Genomic DNA, 17,346 nt, shown 5'->3' with positions numbered 1-17,346 from the left:
CAAGTTTGTGCGTGACTGTTGATGCCTCTGATCAAAGTGCTTTTGGAAATCTTTCTCATCTGATTTTTTTCCCGTCCTTCATTTCAAATGCATGCTGCAGACAGGCATCTTTAACTCAGAGGCAAAGAAAGGTAACCTTAGTGCTGCACAAGCCTAAATGTCATCCAACAAGGAGGGCTCATGTCCTGGGGATAAAGATAATGTAATCTAAGCAGTATACAGTGTGACTGTGTGTCTCCGAGTGTGTGTGAGAGCGTGTATCTATGCTAGCCTCGGTGTTTGTTGGAGGCTTGGGTTTGGGGGCGGAGGGAGACAGGGGATGACAAAAGTCAAAGCAGTCATGTGTCATTTTCGGTGCTGAAGGGCTAGGACCTGCCTCCAGGGCTGTCCTCCCTGTCAGACGCACTCAGATATCTGCGCTGAACTCTTTCGCTGTCTCTTTCTTTTGCTCTCTCCATCCTTCTCTGTCTTTATCAAATGCACGCGCATATATGCAGCTGCATGTTCATGCCCTAACACATGCACCGATTCTTTGCTTCAAAGTGGCATGCAGTAATGAGGTAGCAACAACAGCTGTGTTACAGAAATCATGATTTAAAAAAATCCAACCATAAACAGTTTTTGATGTGCAACCTGCAGTGACTCATATTCCTAAATAATTGCACCTTTACCACCTCTGCCACAGGAGCAGGACTGGAAGGGACAACATTTGTTCCATGACCAGTGATACAACACGTATCCCTGTGAGGGTGCATTAGGACAAGTGGGAAGAAATTTTTGATAATGATCAGGTTGTAAATCAAGATTTCAGAGGCCACACTACAAAACTAATGGTCCATAAAATTCCCATGGGGATAAAAGAGAAGACTGCACAGAAAATGCACTGTAGCAAACCCACTGCAGGAGCACAGTAACCTCCACAATAATCTCACACATGCATAAATATACATGGCTACTAGAGCAAACAACAGAATTGAAAACATTAAATAACTGAGAAAGAAAATGGATTCAAAAATACAATGAAAAGGGGGTGTGGGTGGAAAGAGAGGAATCGTGGGAATGCAAGATTGCACATCCCTCAGGCAATCGAATTATCCTATGGGCCGATGGTTCCTCCTTATGCGTCGGCTGACATTTTCCTGTAACCCCATCCCCAGTAATGCTATGTGATGTGAATGACTGGCTTCTGCCACAGCCCTGAGAGGCCATGAAGCCCTAGGGCCATTTGTTTTTGGCCTGCAGCATCCTGGGAATTGTTTATTTTAGCTCTGTCTACTCCTTTTTGCCTCTCCCTCTCCTTTTGCTCACTCCTCCCTCGTCTCTCCTGTTCTCTCCATTCTCCTTCTCTCTTTCTGGCCTGTTGGTGTCGATTTTCAATTAGAGGAGGATACACTCATATTCTTCTGCGAGACAAAACGCCTGACAGTTGACTCTTGAGGGGTAACTCAAAACCATGCCTTTAGTCTCTTCCCACAAACTGTTCGTATCTCAACACCATTCAGAGGGCACAAAGGTAAATGACAACTGAAGCTGACGTCGTCCCTCTGTATATGTTGCTCTGTGTGATGATGATAAGAGTGGTGGGTGTGTTCATGAAGAAAACAGTCGAAAATCAAGATGTGCTGCGTGTTGTGCATGAGAAGGAGAGAGAGAGGAAAGAGATTTAAGGACAGAGAAGATGAGATGTGTGATATGAGATAATAGAATGATATTCATAATGTATCCCTGGAGGTATAAGTTAAAAGAGAACATTAAAAGAGAACATATTTTGATCGCTTATGGATATCTAAGCCAGCACATCAATATGCCCAAACTTTACTTCATACTGCAGAGCCCTGAGGGGCATAAGTGGGGGCAGACCAAACCACTATACACAGTGTATGTGTGCAACTGTTGACATGTGACAAGCAGAAAAGGGACAGTGTTGAGAGCGTAGCCTTTTATGACCCAACACACTCTGACAGCTTGGCCATTGCTGGAGGACATAAGCAATGTTGCTTTTTCATCTGACAATTTTAAGCAAAACAACTCTCCCTCGATGGATTCAACTGCTCAGAGAGCCTTTGTAGCTGTGTACTAAAGCACAGGAGACAAAAACATGTCAGTCTCTCGCCAATTCTGCTCTCTATTAAACATAAGAGTCACACTGTCAATCAGTAGGACAAAAAGTGAGATGAAAGAGTAAGCGATATGATGTGAACACTGTGTTTATGCAACACTGCACTCTGCTGGTAGAAGGTGATAATGAGACTGTCTTAACAGAGGACCAACGTAACCTTATAGAAGTACCCAGAGAATGGTAGTATCTGAGTGCTTCTACCAATGAAGCTGTTGACTTATTTGGACCTAAGGACATTCTGCACTGACAAATTTGAAACATCCCAGGAGGTGCACACTTTAAAACACAGCCACAGGGTGGCACATTAGAATGAAAAAAAAAAAAGAAGACCCTCACAGTAAAGTCTGCCTGTGACTTGGAGAGGAGAGCAATGCATATTGTTAGAAAAGGGTCAGTGTGCTGATGTTAAACATAACCAAATACATAAATCAGTTATGAACATGTGGGATGTTATTTTTTTCCCCATGTATTGAGAACACACTTTGCCTAAAGTGTATGTGCATGACAGATGAAAGGAAAAAAAAAAATGTGGGCACTATTTTAAAAAAATCTGTTGTGTGCTCACATTAATAGTGTTCAGTACTTGTATGTGCAATTGGCCTGTAAGCTGTGTTTGTGTGCATACAAACAACGCACTCAGTCGAAAGCCTGCAGCAGCGTGCATACTTGCTTGGAGAGTACATGTCCTCAGGCCTCGATCCTCCGTCGATGACCTCTGGTGAAGCCATTATTTTCTGCATTAATGATGAGCAGCAGCTAGCGATATGAGAGATGGACTTTGTCCTGAGGCACAGAAGCACTGATTATGGGCAACAACAATGCCCGCAAAAAAAAAAAAAAAAGAACTCAAACACAGAAAAACTCTTCCCACAAGCATTTCAAAACACTACGAATCTTAGCAACAGCACAGAATAAGCTGCTTTTGCTCAATTGACAAGATGGATCAGATAGCCTCTGTGACTAGAGGATTACCCAGTATAAACTTTATTGAAGTTTACCTGTAGCTTGTTTTGTCATCCAATAGATCCAGTATCCCTGTGTCTGCAACCTGTGCACCAACAAACCAACATCATAATCTTATGAATCCTGCCACATCACTGTATGGCAATTACTTATTTACATAAGACATGATGGATTGGTCTCCTAGGATTTAATGACATAACATACGGAAGTAATGTCAGATGTTTAATTGATACTCTGACACCAGCCCAAACACCAAACTCAAAAAAGCCTCACAAACAAGACAAATTGCAGACAAAGTGCAATTGCTCCAGTCAAGGCAGCCAGGGCACCCACTCAGGAAATCCTGGCTTGGGGAGATGACTCTAAATGAAGGACTTTACTATTCACCATTATGTCTTTGGTGAGAGTCAGAGGGAACCCCTGGGGCTCTTCAGCACAGCACAGCACAACTTTTCAAAGGGCTCCAGATTAAAGTCACTGAAAGTTCCCACTGGGGTCTGAGGCCAGGATCCCATTAAGCAGCCCTACCACACCGCCGGCCATAATTGTGTCGTTGAGAATTCAGAGGAGCGGTTGCTTGATAAGCGAATTTAGGGTGAAATAAAAAAAAGAGAGGCAAAAAAAGGGTCTCGTTGGGCCACCATTAGACACTTCATTCGCTCATCACTAATTTGTTTTAAATGACTAAGGGAGAGGTGAGCACTTTATAAAGCAATCCAAGCTACTTTTTTCTTTCCATTTTCAGGTCTGTGCGACAGAATGCTGATAAATGAAAAACACTGCAGTTTATAGCCTCACACTATACTGCCGCTAGTGGTGTTTTAAACTGTAGTTATCTTTATCGCAGTACTTGCTTTGCAGTAGGATAATCAATAAAGGGGTGAAAAAAAAAAAAGTAGGAACCCATTTTTAAAGTGCCACTACTCTCATCTTGAAAAACCCAGTCAGTTCATCTCTACTAATTATTATAAGTAAAAGTACCAAGTAAAGCCATTTTGTACAATTGACTGTTTAAAACTACTTTCACAAATCACAAAATTTTTACAAAATCAGATTTTTATTAGGTATTCAGTTTCATTATGTTTCTGACTGCTGCAAATTTTTCAACATTGAGACTGATCGCCACCAGAGTTGCTTGATGAATGATATAAAAAACATCCTGTAAGTATAGCTTAGGATATAAACTCTAACTTGAGATCTATTTATGTGCTTTTACACATCAGTCAACTCAATAGCTGGAAGTAGGTGAACCTGCTATTCTTTGCAAATGGTACAGTAGCATTCAGAAATGTATTCAAAACATTTCTGATACATCCACAGATCTCAAGTTATGATTCAACTCTTTAAAATGAAATAAATGAATAAACCCTCTGAAACTGTTATTGTCATCCAAGTGCAATAAAGAAAAATTCTTTGTTAACTGCTTCAAGTGGATTTTTTCTGCTTCTTCTTCTCTGCCTCTTCCTCTTTTTCCTTTTCAATCTCAGCAACCAGGGTCTCAATTTCCTTGGATTCCAAAATCTGTAAATAACAAAGGCTATTAGCTTATAAAAAAAAGAAAAAGAAAAAGAAACAAAATCCAAACATTTTCAGCATATCACCTTCAATGGCTGATTCCGTCGGATAACAGCAAGTTCAATATTCTTTCCTCCTGATTGGACAACCTGTGACAAAATAAATAACTGTGAAGTAGCATATCTGAGCCTCAGACCTCAGATTAATAATAGTTTGTGCCTCCCGCCCATCCTTTATTTGTCATTCTTTATGTAACAACATTATAAATATTTGGTTGGCAGTGAGGTCATCTTATTGTAAAGAGATTTAATTATTCAATAAATAGCATAATTTTGAGCTTACCTCAAGCAAAGCTTTGATAGCCAACTTGATTGCCTCATTGTCCCCAGCAATGGCTTCATCTGTGTAATTCTTCTCCAAGAACTCCCTCACAGTTTTTGCACTACGACCAATTGCATTTGCCTGATATTTTTCAAGAATAACACAAATGTTAAATCATATAAAATTTCAAACTAATGGGGTACATGTTGCATAAACATATTGCATAACCTATGTACAAAGAGAAAACTCACTGACCTTCCAGGCATGGTACGTTCCTGATGGGTCTGTCTGATACAGCCTGGGAGTTCCATCGTAATCAAAGCCAACAATTAATGCAGAGATGCCAAATGGCCTGCGCCCATTGCTCTGAGTGTAGCGCTACAAATATGACCAACAGACAGATGTGACAAGCCATTCTTAGAAATCTGGTGTTAGACATAATATCAAAAACTAGACAAGAAAATATAAAATTAACATTCTTGTCAATTCAATTAAAAATCATTTTTAGTAATAAACTTTGGAAATTAAGAAATGAATGGAAGTACCTGTTTCAGTGTAGCTATATAACGTGTGATGTATTCCACTGTGACTGGGTCCTCAACAGTTAGCCTGTGGCTCTGGCACTCAACACGAGCTCTGTTTATCACTATGCGGGCATCTGCTGTCAGACCTTAAAAATATTGACACAGGTTAATAAATGAGTACACACCAGACAAGGACAGTACAACAAAAGTGTATATGATAAAATCCTAATGATTGATGTTGATCTGAAATGATTGGTGTATCTGAAATGACTTTAAGAGTGGTTCGTCAAAGTGAGCTGTGAGATGAAATATTAGGTGTTACAAATGATTTAGGTTTAGAAAATGCTTGTTTGTCTTAGTTACCCGCAAATGCCATGCAGACATGCTCATCCAGGGCACATATCTTGCGAACAGTTCTTTCCTCCTGCAGCTTTGCTACAGATTTCTTTTCAACACCAAGGACAACAATGTCTTTACCTCTGATTCCCACCTGCACAGGAAAACAAACAAACAAAAAGGATCATCAAACCTGATTTCCTAAGATTGCAAATTTTGAATAGGTCTTTTTGCTTCAGCTAATCTTTGAATTGGGTAGGTTGCTTTTAAGAGAAACAGTAGTTACTGAAGTGTTTCAGGCTTAAAGTTTGCATTGTGAATCCTTAAATGCCCTTCCAACATATTAGTGTGCCGCCTAGTAAAAGACTGTTTGACACAATCCTTCTACTTCCATGCCAACGTGTTGTTTGCATTGTTTTGTAGTATAAGCATTGGTGTATTTTATTGTTTACACATTTTGGGAGAAAAAGATTCAACTTATGTAATGGCTGAAACAAACATTTGAAACATATGAACTAGCGTTAATGTTAGTTGAGGTTATCACAATGAAACTGAAAGTACTGAGAGTGACACAGCGACAAATGCTTGCTAACATTAATAATACTTTAAATTGACACTAAGTGACATAGGTTCGGTACATTACATGTGGAAGTTACAGACTTACAAGTCAACAAGGCTATAAAAACAACAGTTTCGTGTAAAACTAGCTAAACAAATGACGTAACTGTTACAATGACTGCTAGCTTAGCAGGCTGGCTAACTAGCTACCGTTTGCTTATGTTAGCATTAGCATTAGTTTCATTGCGGGACTTACCGCTGTGGAACCTTTCTTTACTGCTTCTTGTGCATATTCTACTTGAAAAAGATGACCATCGGGAGAAAAGACAGTAATCGCTCTGTCATATCTTGCCGCCATTGCACCGCAAGACACGCACACTCACAGAAAAAACCGGAGACTTCAGACAGATGATTCAGCTAGTTAGCAACGAGCCGCTCACACTGAAGATGCCGTGTATAGAAAACAGCGCCTGCGCATGACCTCTGAACTCGGGTGATACCAAAACTAGGGTCCACCAGAGAAGAATTGCTATTAAGAATACAGTGGAAAATTGCACAATTTGCTCAACTTTTCTGTAAATCAATTAATTTAATTCAAAAGTTAATACAAGCAAGAGGTTATTTCAATACTAAGTTTTATTTATCCTGTATATACAAATTCGATGCTGAATAACATGGAATATAGAGGCAATGTGGAGTAATTTAAATATATTAAACTAAGGACTAATAAACACTGCTATCAGTCATTATGCCTAAAGCTGCATCTAGTGTAATTTGTATTTTATAGGAACAGTAAAATCTGATGTGCGTTTCCCCTTTTTTTCGAGCAGTCCATTTCCCGTGGCCTTTTGGATTAGAGCTAGACTGTTCCACTATATAAAAAATGGGTGAAATTTCAATTCAATTGAGCCACAATGCTTAAACTTTCAACTAAATAAATAGATTGGCTAAAACAATACAAATTACCTGAAATAAAACTGAGCGCCAAGAATCTCAGTGTGATTAAAATAAACAATATTTATCAACTATGTTTTCAAACGTGCTTTATCCCCCCTAGAACGGACCACTGCATTACGAAATTGCATCCTATTCTGAACTGCTTGATCTGAGTTCTACCGATTTGTTAAGTGTGTTAGCTACTTTTGACTTTTATGCTCTAGTTCAGTTTAATTTCATGCAGTATCACCATGTCGATGACGTTCGCACCTCACAGACAGCGTGGGAAGGGTGATATAACACCCGCTGGAATACAAAAGGTAATTCATCTTTTTAGCGCGTCGCAGAATGGAGGCTATGGTAGCACACACAGTTAGCTTGTGGGCTAATCAGTGCCCATCCAAGTCCAACTGTGACTAGATCGGAAACAATGTTCAGGGTCAAAGCGCGGTGAATATGAACCTCTCTGGAGTCAGGACGCCATGTGTAGATGACTGGTTGAAGGCCGATTTACCGGACTAATGTATAATTGTTTTTCAAATGAATGGAGGCCCGCGGTTTTGTTAGCTGAGGACAGCTAGCTGGCAAGACGCGTCTTTTGTTAGCTAGTAACGCACACTCACATTTAACAAAAACGCCCCCATCTTCTCTGTTCTTTTCAAACTGATTGAATCACACAACACCCATCCGAAATAAATGGAATAATTGCACCAAAGTAATTTGTGTCATTCATTTAAAATACAGTGTTGTCTCATAACAAACGTGATATAAATATCTCAATTTACGATTGCAGTTACTTGACGAAAACAACCAGCTGATCCAGTGTATAATGGATTTCCAGAGTAAAGGCAAAACAGCAGAGTGTTCACAGTAAGTTATGAAAAACACGTCACAGTCATGTTTATTTCATTTTGACCCAAAACCTGCATTCACGACTCTCCACCTGTCCAGGTATCAACAGATGCTGCACAGAAATTTAGTATACCTGGCCACGATAGCAGACTCCAATCAGAACATGCAGTCTCTCCTCCCTGCTGTGAGTATTGATCCTCCTACAGCCTGACAGGTTTTCATGTTAGATGTATAATTTTCCACTTGAAATATTCAAATCTGGCAAAAGAAATTGCCAATGTACAACATCCTTTTTTGTTATGTGATCTTCTGCATCTACCCTCAGCCCAATATTAATGGCGAACAGGTTTTCTGCTGGCAGCGTTATGAAAAATGTAGTTTAGTGTTTTTGATTGAAAATCCTTCATGTGTTTTTTTCCTCTCTTGCAAGTTCAACAACTATATGTAATTAAATGACTGTGTTAGTCCTGCCTAGTTTGGCATTTTAGTTTTTAATAGATAAATATTTAGTGGCAAATTTTCTGTACAAGTGTCATCCTAACACATCATAACGGCTGCAGTAGCCCAGATGAGTATTACTATTGTTAATGTAATAATAGTATGTTTTCAGTTCAGTTTCCTGCTGCTTAAAACACTGTCTGTAATGCTTTTTGCAGTTTGATGGTCACTGACTGTAACTTAAGTGAGTGTGGTTTGTTTACTGATTGTCTATTAAACTACATGGCTGTTTTTTCCTTTTGAATATGTAGTGTCTTTTTCTCATTCTTGATAAAGGTACCTCACAGCTTTATGTGAGGTACCTTATTATGTTGTTTTCTACAAAGATTTTAGCTGTTATCAGTTGGTTTTCCATGTGTTTTCTCTTTTGAGCAGTTGAGGCTCAGATGTGTTTCTACCCAGCTGATGTGTGTTTATGTGTCCATGTTGTGTGCCTGCAGCCACCCACTCAAAGCATGCCCATGGGTCCTGGTGGGATGAACCAAAGTGGACCTCCCTCTCAGCCTCCACATGGTCACAACATGCCCTCTGAGGGTATGGTCAGCGGAGGCCCCCCAGCCCCACACATGCAGAACCAGATGAATGGACAGATGCCTGGTATGTGACCCTCATACACCCCCCCAACCTTCTCTCCCTCATCTTTCTCCCTTCTCTCATTCCCCTTCTTCTCCCTCAGTCCCTGTCTTACTCGTGTTGCCTAGCAACACCAAAGAGCTGTGAGGGAGGTCGCTTAGCTGAAGGATGATGTCACCCATTTACCAGCTCTGGTGGTCTTGGACATGTACTGTTTGATTACAACTGTCCTGTTTGTCTGATTTATCATGTTACTTTTTAGTGTGCGCTGTAGTTTGCAAATTTATTTCATTATGTTCTGAAAGCAGTTTGATATTGGGTTTTGTTTTATCACACAGTGATTGCAAATTCTAAAATGTAAAAGTCTTGGAGACTGTGTGGTTACCTACACTGGTTGATGAAAGCTTCAGTTTGAAGGATGCAAACATAATTAGAGTTGCTTACAGTTTGGCTGAATCCCAAATGTCCAACATGTCAGAAATGTAAATGATTTGCTGGTCATATCTGTTGTATGGGAACACAGCCTTGGATTACAGTTGTCCACAGATTGGCTCAGTGCGCATACACTATTGTTTTTTTTGTTTTTTTTTTTTTTTTTTAAAAGAGAGTTATGGTTATCGCTGCTATTGTTTTGCAGGTCCTAATCACATGCCCATGCAAGGTCCTGGTCCAGGTCCCAACCAGCCCCCGAACATGCCCACTGGCTCAATGAATATGCCTCCCAGCAGCCATGGCTCAATGGGTGGCTACAATCATACTGTGCCTTCCTCCCAGGGCATGCCTGCTCAGAGCCAAATGAACATGACCCAGGGCCAGCCCATGGGAAACTATGGGCCCCGGCCAAACATGAACATGCAGCCCAATCAAGGTAAACACCTCATTTATTAGTTCGTACTTGGCTGTATTGATTTCCAGTACCTTCTCGCCTTTGTTGTTAGTTGTTGTTGCATATCATTTACTCACCTTTGATAAAGTGTGTACCTCTTATGTGGGTTTTCAATCTAGCACAGTTTGAGAGTCACCTATTTGCTGGTGTACCACAGGTCCCATGATGCACCAGCAGCCTCCCTCCCAGCAGTATAACATGCCTCCTGGTGGTGGCGGACAGCATTACCAAGGACAACAGAACCCAATGGGCATGATGGGCCAGGTCAACCAAGGGAACCATGTGATGGGCCAGAGGCCAATGCCACCGTACAGACCCCCACAGCAAGGTATACTGCTCAAAGCGCATTTGTTCAGTGTGCAGTTTGAGAGCGTTGGTATTCTTCTCCCTACCCTACCCTCCTGCATTTCTTACTATTCCTCTATTTCTTCTATTTCCTCTTTTGTAGCTCACAAGCATCTTGATGACTAAAGGTGTAACCTGAAGCCTCCAATTATAAATTTAGTCAAGTGACCAAAACAAAGCTTTTTAACAAGAACTAGCAGCAAGGAATTCATCCTCTCAACTCTTCCCCTCACACAATCAATCCAACACCACCTTAAATCTACTATATGTTGTGTGTATGTGTATGTAGGACCCCCTCAGCAGTACCCAGGGCAGGAAGACTACTATGGGGACCAGTACAGTCACGCAGGACAGGGAGCCTCAGAAGGTAGGAGAACCGTGCAGTCACTTGGGAGAAAACGAACAAAAAAATGAACCCAGGAGTTGTGTTAAAACACAAATGATGCAAAGAGACTGTGCCAAAAACCAAAATTTCAGTTTCTTCATTATTTTCTGGGAAATCAAAGTGACTATGGGCCATAACAAAAAGATGGTAGCTGATTTGAGGAAACATCCACATGCCACAGGGCACCATATTCCACAAGGTGTTTTAGCCCCCTAGACAAGTTAGCACCCAGTTTTGTAATTCCACCCCCTCAGCTGGTACTGTACCTGGTTTCTGGAAAAAGTCAGGGACAGAGTTTTGTGAGTTTCAAAGGTCAATGCTGTATCAAAGAGGTTATACAGTAAAATGTCCTTCAGATTCTCATTAAAAAAATGCCACATGCTGATACAGGGTTTATTACTTGCTTGCATTTTGGGGGTAGTACCAGTGAGCCTGTTTATATTGTTACCACTCCTCAATATGCCAGTTTTGACGGACGTGAAGCACATTCCCCTTTTTTATGCAGCGCTAGTGACTTAGAAATCACCAGATACTTTTGAGAATGATAAACTGCTGATGTTCTCCAAGTTGCTGTGGTTATGAGTAGCATTACACAGGAGCCACAATAAGATTGCAGATTCATAATATCGCTTTCTCTTTCCTTGTCACTTCTCACTGTCCTTTTGTCTGTGGTCTCCAACATTTTTAAAATAGGTTAAGATTTGAAAATGGTTTAGTGTGATACCACCTTTTGGCTTCACATTTACATAACTAGTGTCAGATAGTATCAATTTCTAATGTGTTTTTGCTGGGTATGCTATAGACAGCAGTTGTTTTTTTTTTTGTTTGTTTTGTTTTGTTTTGTTTTTTTAATGGCTGTATGTGCCAGTTAATGCTGTGTTGGCAAATTTCATGTGCACCTTAAGCACCATCTGAAATCAATGGAAAATGTGGACAGGTAATGTTAATTTCTCTTTATTCAGCCCCCACCTGTCTTGTCATGCTGTATATGTTGACATGATGTTCACGGTCCCTGCTGTTGCCCCCTGAAGGTAACGCCCAATATGGCCAACAGCAGGAAGCATACCAGCAAGGCCCTCCCCAGCAGCAGGGTTACCCTCCTCAACAGCAGTACCCAGGTCAACAAGGCTACCCACCACAGCAGCAGGGTTACGGTGAGTTAGATCCTCTTGAGCAAGAGGCACCTATTTGGCCAGTAGGCGGCACTATCATCTCTATTTTTTTCACTTGTTAAGTAGTTGATTGGTGGTTACTGCCCCTTGGAAGTGTAACTGCCAGATATATGTCAAGACATCACCAAGAACAAGGAATTAAAGGACCACCTTAATGAAAGGTTAGGGGTTGGAGCTTGGTGGAAGAGAAATTTAATCAGTAGTAGTGGCTGGTACCACATTAATATTTCTCCTGGTGATTCAGCTTGATATGACACACTGTTCTGAGAGGGCAAAGTGTTTGTAGACTTTCAGCCAAACTTTTTGAACTTGCCTTTAATCTTCTTGGATTAATAGTTAAAACTGTTTAAAAGAAGTTTTAATGCTTTGAAACATTTTAGGACACATTGCTGTCATCACAGAAAAAGCCAGCTGCAAATTATAATAAACACATTTCTTAGCTGGCTTATTACTTTTAAATTCTAACTTGAGGGTATTTACATTGAGTTCAGGCTTTTGAGATTAAGCCAATATGAATAAACTGTACAGTGTCTAAAAATGTTTTACTCACAATGTAAGTATTGGAGTTCTTACAACTCTTTAGGCTTTTTTCTTCATCCCATTTTTCACTGAAACTTTCCATCACTCACCCTCAGTCTGAGCCAGAGCTCATGTTAGTAATGAGCCAGCAGAGAAGCAGAGGCTGTGAGGTGAGATCCATCTGGCACACACACATCCTTTCTCTCGCAGGCCCCCACAAGGTTACGCTCAACAGCATAAGGCATTATGAGCGCCTAACGATGCTGCGTGGGCCTCATTTGACTTCAGCCCCAGTCAAGCTTTTCTCGGTCCTTCACAGCATCTGCGTGGATAGCTACAGTGTATGGGGGCTGATGAAGTGATCTCTTTTTTTTTTTTTTTTTTTGTTTTGTTTTTTTAATGAAGCCTGGTTCTCTAATGAAGACCAGCAGAATCTTGCTGATGTCTCCTTCCATTAGGGAACCACTGCGTGGCTCCAACCTGACTGACTTATTCTCATTCATTCCTCAGTCAGGCGGTGTGGAGGCAACCTAAACAAATGGGTCTGACACATCCACCATTCTCTCTATGCCATCCATGAGCGTTTTTCATCGCAGCCTATTAGTGATAGTAAAATAACAGGGACTCCCCAGAGTTCTCAAAATAACAAGTAGGAAACGTAGGAAATGGTTAATGAGAAAGCAAAACTTGGACCATTTTGGCACTGGGTTCCTTTGTGTGAATCTAAACCCAAGTTTGATTGTCACACCTCTTTCTAGGGAAGATAATATGACCTGTGTTAAAAGAAAAGAAATGCCCAAGGGAAACTGCTGGCTAACCAGTGAGGTCTTTTTAATGGATATTTATGTTGTTGTACAATGCAGTACAAATTGTTCTGTGACTACATGCAAACAGATATTTCAACTAGAACTGGTCTTTTGGGTGGGCTGATGTATGTGGTTTTCATCCACGTTACCAAATTTTTATACAAACTGTTCCTAGGTTCAAAATAAACTGCCAGTACCGGTGTGGTGCCAGAAACACAACATCCTGATGATGACCGATTAGAAGCAGCTGAATTCACAGCTTGTGTTGGTTGTTTCCAGCAGCATTTCAGATGGTTTTAAGTTTACTCAAGGCTGTACAACAGCCAATATTTTATGAAGTAGTATAAGAATTAATTAGATCATTGAGTCTTTTGTTAAAGTAGTAATACCATAGTATTAAAATACTACATACTTGGATTCGGTACAAAGGTATTAGCAACAAATACCAGATACTAAAAACATATGCCTCAAAATTGTACTTAAGAGTAGTACTTGAGTAAATGTACTAAGTTACTATCCTCCATTAATTTTAAGTTCTCATTTTTGTCATAGGTCCCTCCCAAAGTGCCCCAGGACAGTATCCAAACTATCCTCAGGGGCAAGGACAGCAGTACGGGGGCTATCGCCCTCCTCAGCCTGGACCCCCACAGGGTCAGCAGCAACGCCCTTATGGTTACGACCAGGTGAGTCTACCCACAACACTGGACACTCACAGAGAGTTGGCTCTACATTGACCTTAGTTCGTCCTTTATTATGTTCATTGTCAGTTAGTTGTAATTTTTATGTAGTTCTAAGTGAGACCAGATAGAAGATAAACATTAAAAGGTAGTATGTTATGCATGCTATCATCATATTGGGGGTTAATTCTGTTCTTCCCAAAAAGAGTGTATGTGTTAGTATTGTCTTTCATTTGTTAACTCAGTTTTGTATCCTGGCTAATGTGGTGTGCCATTCCAGTGAAATATGAGGGCATTAGGAGGATTCTTCCTTAAACGTTATGCAGACTGCTGTAGTGTTTAAAGGGAGATCTGTTTGTTGCCCTGTATTTCCTGTGGTCTTATGTGGGGACCACAGCTACACTTTGATATCTTTATCTTTGAATATTTAGGGGCACATGAGGAAATAAAGACCCGGGGATTTGAACCCCTGACTAGCTCTGTAAGAAGCAAAGGTAATGGTTGCTGTGAAGACCTCAAAGTCCAATCTAGATGTTTGACCACCTAGCCTTAATTTGCGTTTGTTTTTTCTGTCTTTTTTGTCTTTATCTTTCTTCCATCTTTCTCTTTTCCTTTTTTAAATCTTTTTTTTTTTTCTGTTTACTCTTATGTTTTGTTATTAACCAGGGGTCGAATTTTAAGTCTTGAGGTCCAGAAACACAGCATGCTTAGTCTGCAGTAAGACAGCCGAAAGCTTGCCTGTTTTGGCTGTATCCTTAATAACTGCCATTTTATATCACTGGTTTTGATTATTAATGTGTTCATGATAAAACTGTCAAAAATATTTGTAAAATGTTGTGTATTAGAGTTGTTTCCAAATTTGTTTCCACTGCACTTTTCATTAATGTCTAACACATACTTCGACCCCTGTTTAGAAATGCATCAGTTACTCCTGTTTTTACACTGAATTTGTCTCACTTTGACCTAGTGTCCACTGTTAATAAGGAATATTGTCCTCAGCCATGCTGCTGTAGAAACCTGAGGTATCCACTTAGTCTTTAGCCCTCACAAGCTGTGAGGTTTTGCTGCCACCTGCTGGTCAATACCAGCAAATGCAGCCATAAATTATGGTTTGCAGTACGATATGGTTGAAATCACAGATGTTTGCCTGCACCCTATTGAGATGTGTACATATAAGTTTTTACTCCATGTTTTTTGAGAAGAGTAACATAAATCTATCACATTTCTCTCCACAGGGCCAATATGGAAATTACCAGCAATGAGAGATGGTCACAGCAACCCACACTGCTCCGCTCTGATATGTCTGAGCTTTGACCTCTGGTCAACCATTAAGCAGACTTTAATGATGGTTGCAGCTCACTGAGGTTCTCTCAGACACGACACTCAAAAATTACAAAATACGTTTCCCCCTGTTTTTTGGGCTCCTATAAAATGTATTCTGTACACTGACTTGATAATGTCATGTTAATGACACCCTCTGATGATCTCAAAGCAGCAATGCCTTAAAAATGGAACTGCCTTATCCTATAGCATTGCAGAAACGGGCTAACAGCATTTTGGATATCAGAGATGATTTAAATATACAGTTTCAATCTACTGTGGTGCATTGTTTCTTTATCCTTCAGCACCCTCTTCATAAGAAGCAATAATGCCAGCAGTAGGGAAATGTGTGGGGGCTTAGAGATGAAATAATGCACCAGATGAACTTCCCGCTAGGCCATGGTACATGTCTTGATGTATGTGATAATGTAAAAATATATTTTATGCTTTTTAGATCAAGCTAACTTTGTATAAGATTGGAAACTAGTACTAAAGCTGTGTTATTTCATGTGTATGTCAGTGTTTTTTAAAGATCTGTAATGATCCCATCCAGCAGATTGTCCTTTTTTTTTTGTTTTGTTTTGTTTTTTTCCTTGTGTATTGTATTCAGTTGAATCTGCAACTTCATTGATGTGGACATGCACAGAAATTCCTTGAAGACAAATACAAGCAGCATACCTGGAATTCAAAAATTGATGTCTGAAACCAGTTAACTGTTATATTCTGTGTTGAACTATGTTTTTAAGTATAAAATTTGGATCATGAATGAATTTTTTTTAAAACCAAAATCAGTCAGAATAATAGTCATTGGCATTTGACATATGTGCCCAAAGAGGTGATATGTAGCAGATGCCGGTAGAAATTGTAAAGTTAATACTCTCTGGAGCCCCTTTTTCCTATACATAAACCTCAATCTTGTCCATTGACTGCAAATTGGTGAATGGGAAAGAGCAAACATGCTATAATAAAATATTTCTGACAAATACTCTGTTTTGCTAGTCTTGTGAATGCTGGAATCCCTTTTCCCCCTTTTGACTAAATGTCTAAGTTGATGTCATTCAAATAGTGTTGTGTGTGTGAATAATAAAGATCGTTACTGTCAAATATGTACCATAAGATGTGAAAATAATGTTCTGAAATTAATTCCTTGACTTCACAGTAAAGACTGGTTGTGCAGTTTTATATCACTGGCTTGATATCTGTTTTATGGTGCATACTTTATTGATCCTATATGTACAGCAGCATAAAGAAGGGGAATTCAATGTCCTCTGGTATTGTTTATATGGCTGTTTTAATATTTTGCATTCTGCACCCCATCAAAGTGGTGGTCACATTTGTGTCATGGCAATGTATAACTGTACATTATAATAAATTGGAAGCATCTTTAATATGTTTTGACTTGTGTTATTTTTAGCATTTAACCATTTATTGAGATGTTTTTATTGAACACAAAAGTGCAACCATTCATTCTGAGAGCAACATAAACAAGATGTGCACTATTAGCGCTGTCATAATATGACAGTATGATATAATTGTTTTGTCTTCATCTGCTATCCGGTAGTAAGCTTCCAACTGATAATGACCCTGCCCTACTCAGCAGCAGGTCTGCTTTGTCCAGATGCATCCAGAGAGGTCCAGAGCACATTTACACCCAAAATTACCTTCCGTGTCCCTCTTTCCCTTTCTACTCCCTCCAGAGAGGGAGAGGGACTACCTGTCACATTGGGGGGAGTGATACAGATGGCACACCAGATGTGTGGCCAAAGCACGTGATGGGAGGGTGGTGTTGGTGTTAAGAAGGCCACAGACTTGGGTTGCCTTGGTGCCAATGATGAGTGTTAGTGTGTGTAGATGAGAATGAGTGCAGGAGGAGCGCTTTAAGAAAAAGAATGAAGTGTGAACTTTTAGAGTTGGCCTGTATAAAATTTCCGTGCATGTGTGTGCATTTGTGTATCTCTGCTCAGGTTTAGTGGCATCTCCTAGTCACCCCACCATCCTGCTGCTCCACAGCTGGCCGCCCCACCCTTCCCAGCTGCCACTG

The 17,346-nt window shown here is 40.2% G+C and overlaps 2 protein-coding genes across 4 annotated transcripts; one reads left to right on the top strand and one right to left on the bottom strand.

The window, feature by feature from the left end:
* Positions 1-4,120: 4,120 nt before the first annotated feature.
* Positions 4,121-6,799, bottom strand: psma8 (proteasome 20S subunit alpha 8). The gene is made up of 7 exons (XM_026314602.2): positions 6,593-6,799; positions 5,806-5,932; positions 5,464-5,588; positions 5,174-5,296; positions 4,940-5,059; positions 4,684-4,746; positions 4,121-4,603 (listed from the first exon to the last, which is right to left on the bottom strand). The coding sequence occupies exons 1-7, from the start codon at positions 6,692-6,694 to the stop codon at positions 4,508-4,510; spliced, it is 756 nt and encodes a 251-aa protein (XP_026170387.1). The 5' UTR covers positions 6,695-6,799; the 3' UTR covers positions 4,121-4,507.
* Positions 6,800-7,407: 608 nt separating this feature from the next.
* ss18 (SS18 subunit of BAF chromatin remodeling complex) lies at positions 7,408-16,695 on the top strand. 3 transcript variants are annotated; one of them, XM_026313903.2, is made up of 11 exons: positions 7,408-7,592; positions 8,066-8,142; positions 8,224-8,308; positions 9,063-9,219; positions 9,833-10,063; positions 10,239-10,409; positions 10,716-10,793; positions 11,843-11,965; positions 13,861-13,991; positions 14,417-14,479; positions 15,221-16,695. In XM_026313903.2, the coding sequence occupies exons 1-10, from the start codon at positions 7,524-7,526 to the stop codon at positions 14,432-14,434; spliced, it is 1,140 nt and encodes a 379-aa protein (XP_026169688.1). In that variant the 5' UTR covers positions 7,408-7,523; the 3' UTR covers positions 14,435-14,479; positions 15,221-16,695. The 3 variants fall into 3 exon arrangements, with proteins under 3 accessions (XP_026169688.1, XP_026169687.1, XP_026169689.1); XM_026313902.2 differs by lacking the exon at positions 14,417-14,479; XM_026313904.2 differs by lacking the exons at positions 10,716-10,793; positions 14,417-14,479.
* The last annotated feature ends 651 nt before the right edge of the window (positions 16,696-17,346 follow it).

Source organism: Mastacembelus armatus, chromosome 17 (genome assembly GCF_900324485.2).
Source record: "Mastacembelus armatus chromosome 17, fMasArm1.2, whole genome shotgun sequence".
Lineage (NCBI taxonomy): Eukaryota > Metazoa > Chordata > Actinopteri > Synbranchiformes > Mastacembelidae > Mastacembelus > Mastacembelus armatus.
The sequence above is the reverse complement of the archived record's forward strand: the minus strand, read 5'-3'. Positions and strand labels throughout refer to the sequence as shown.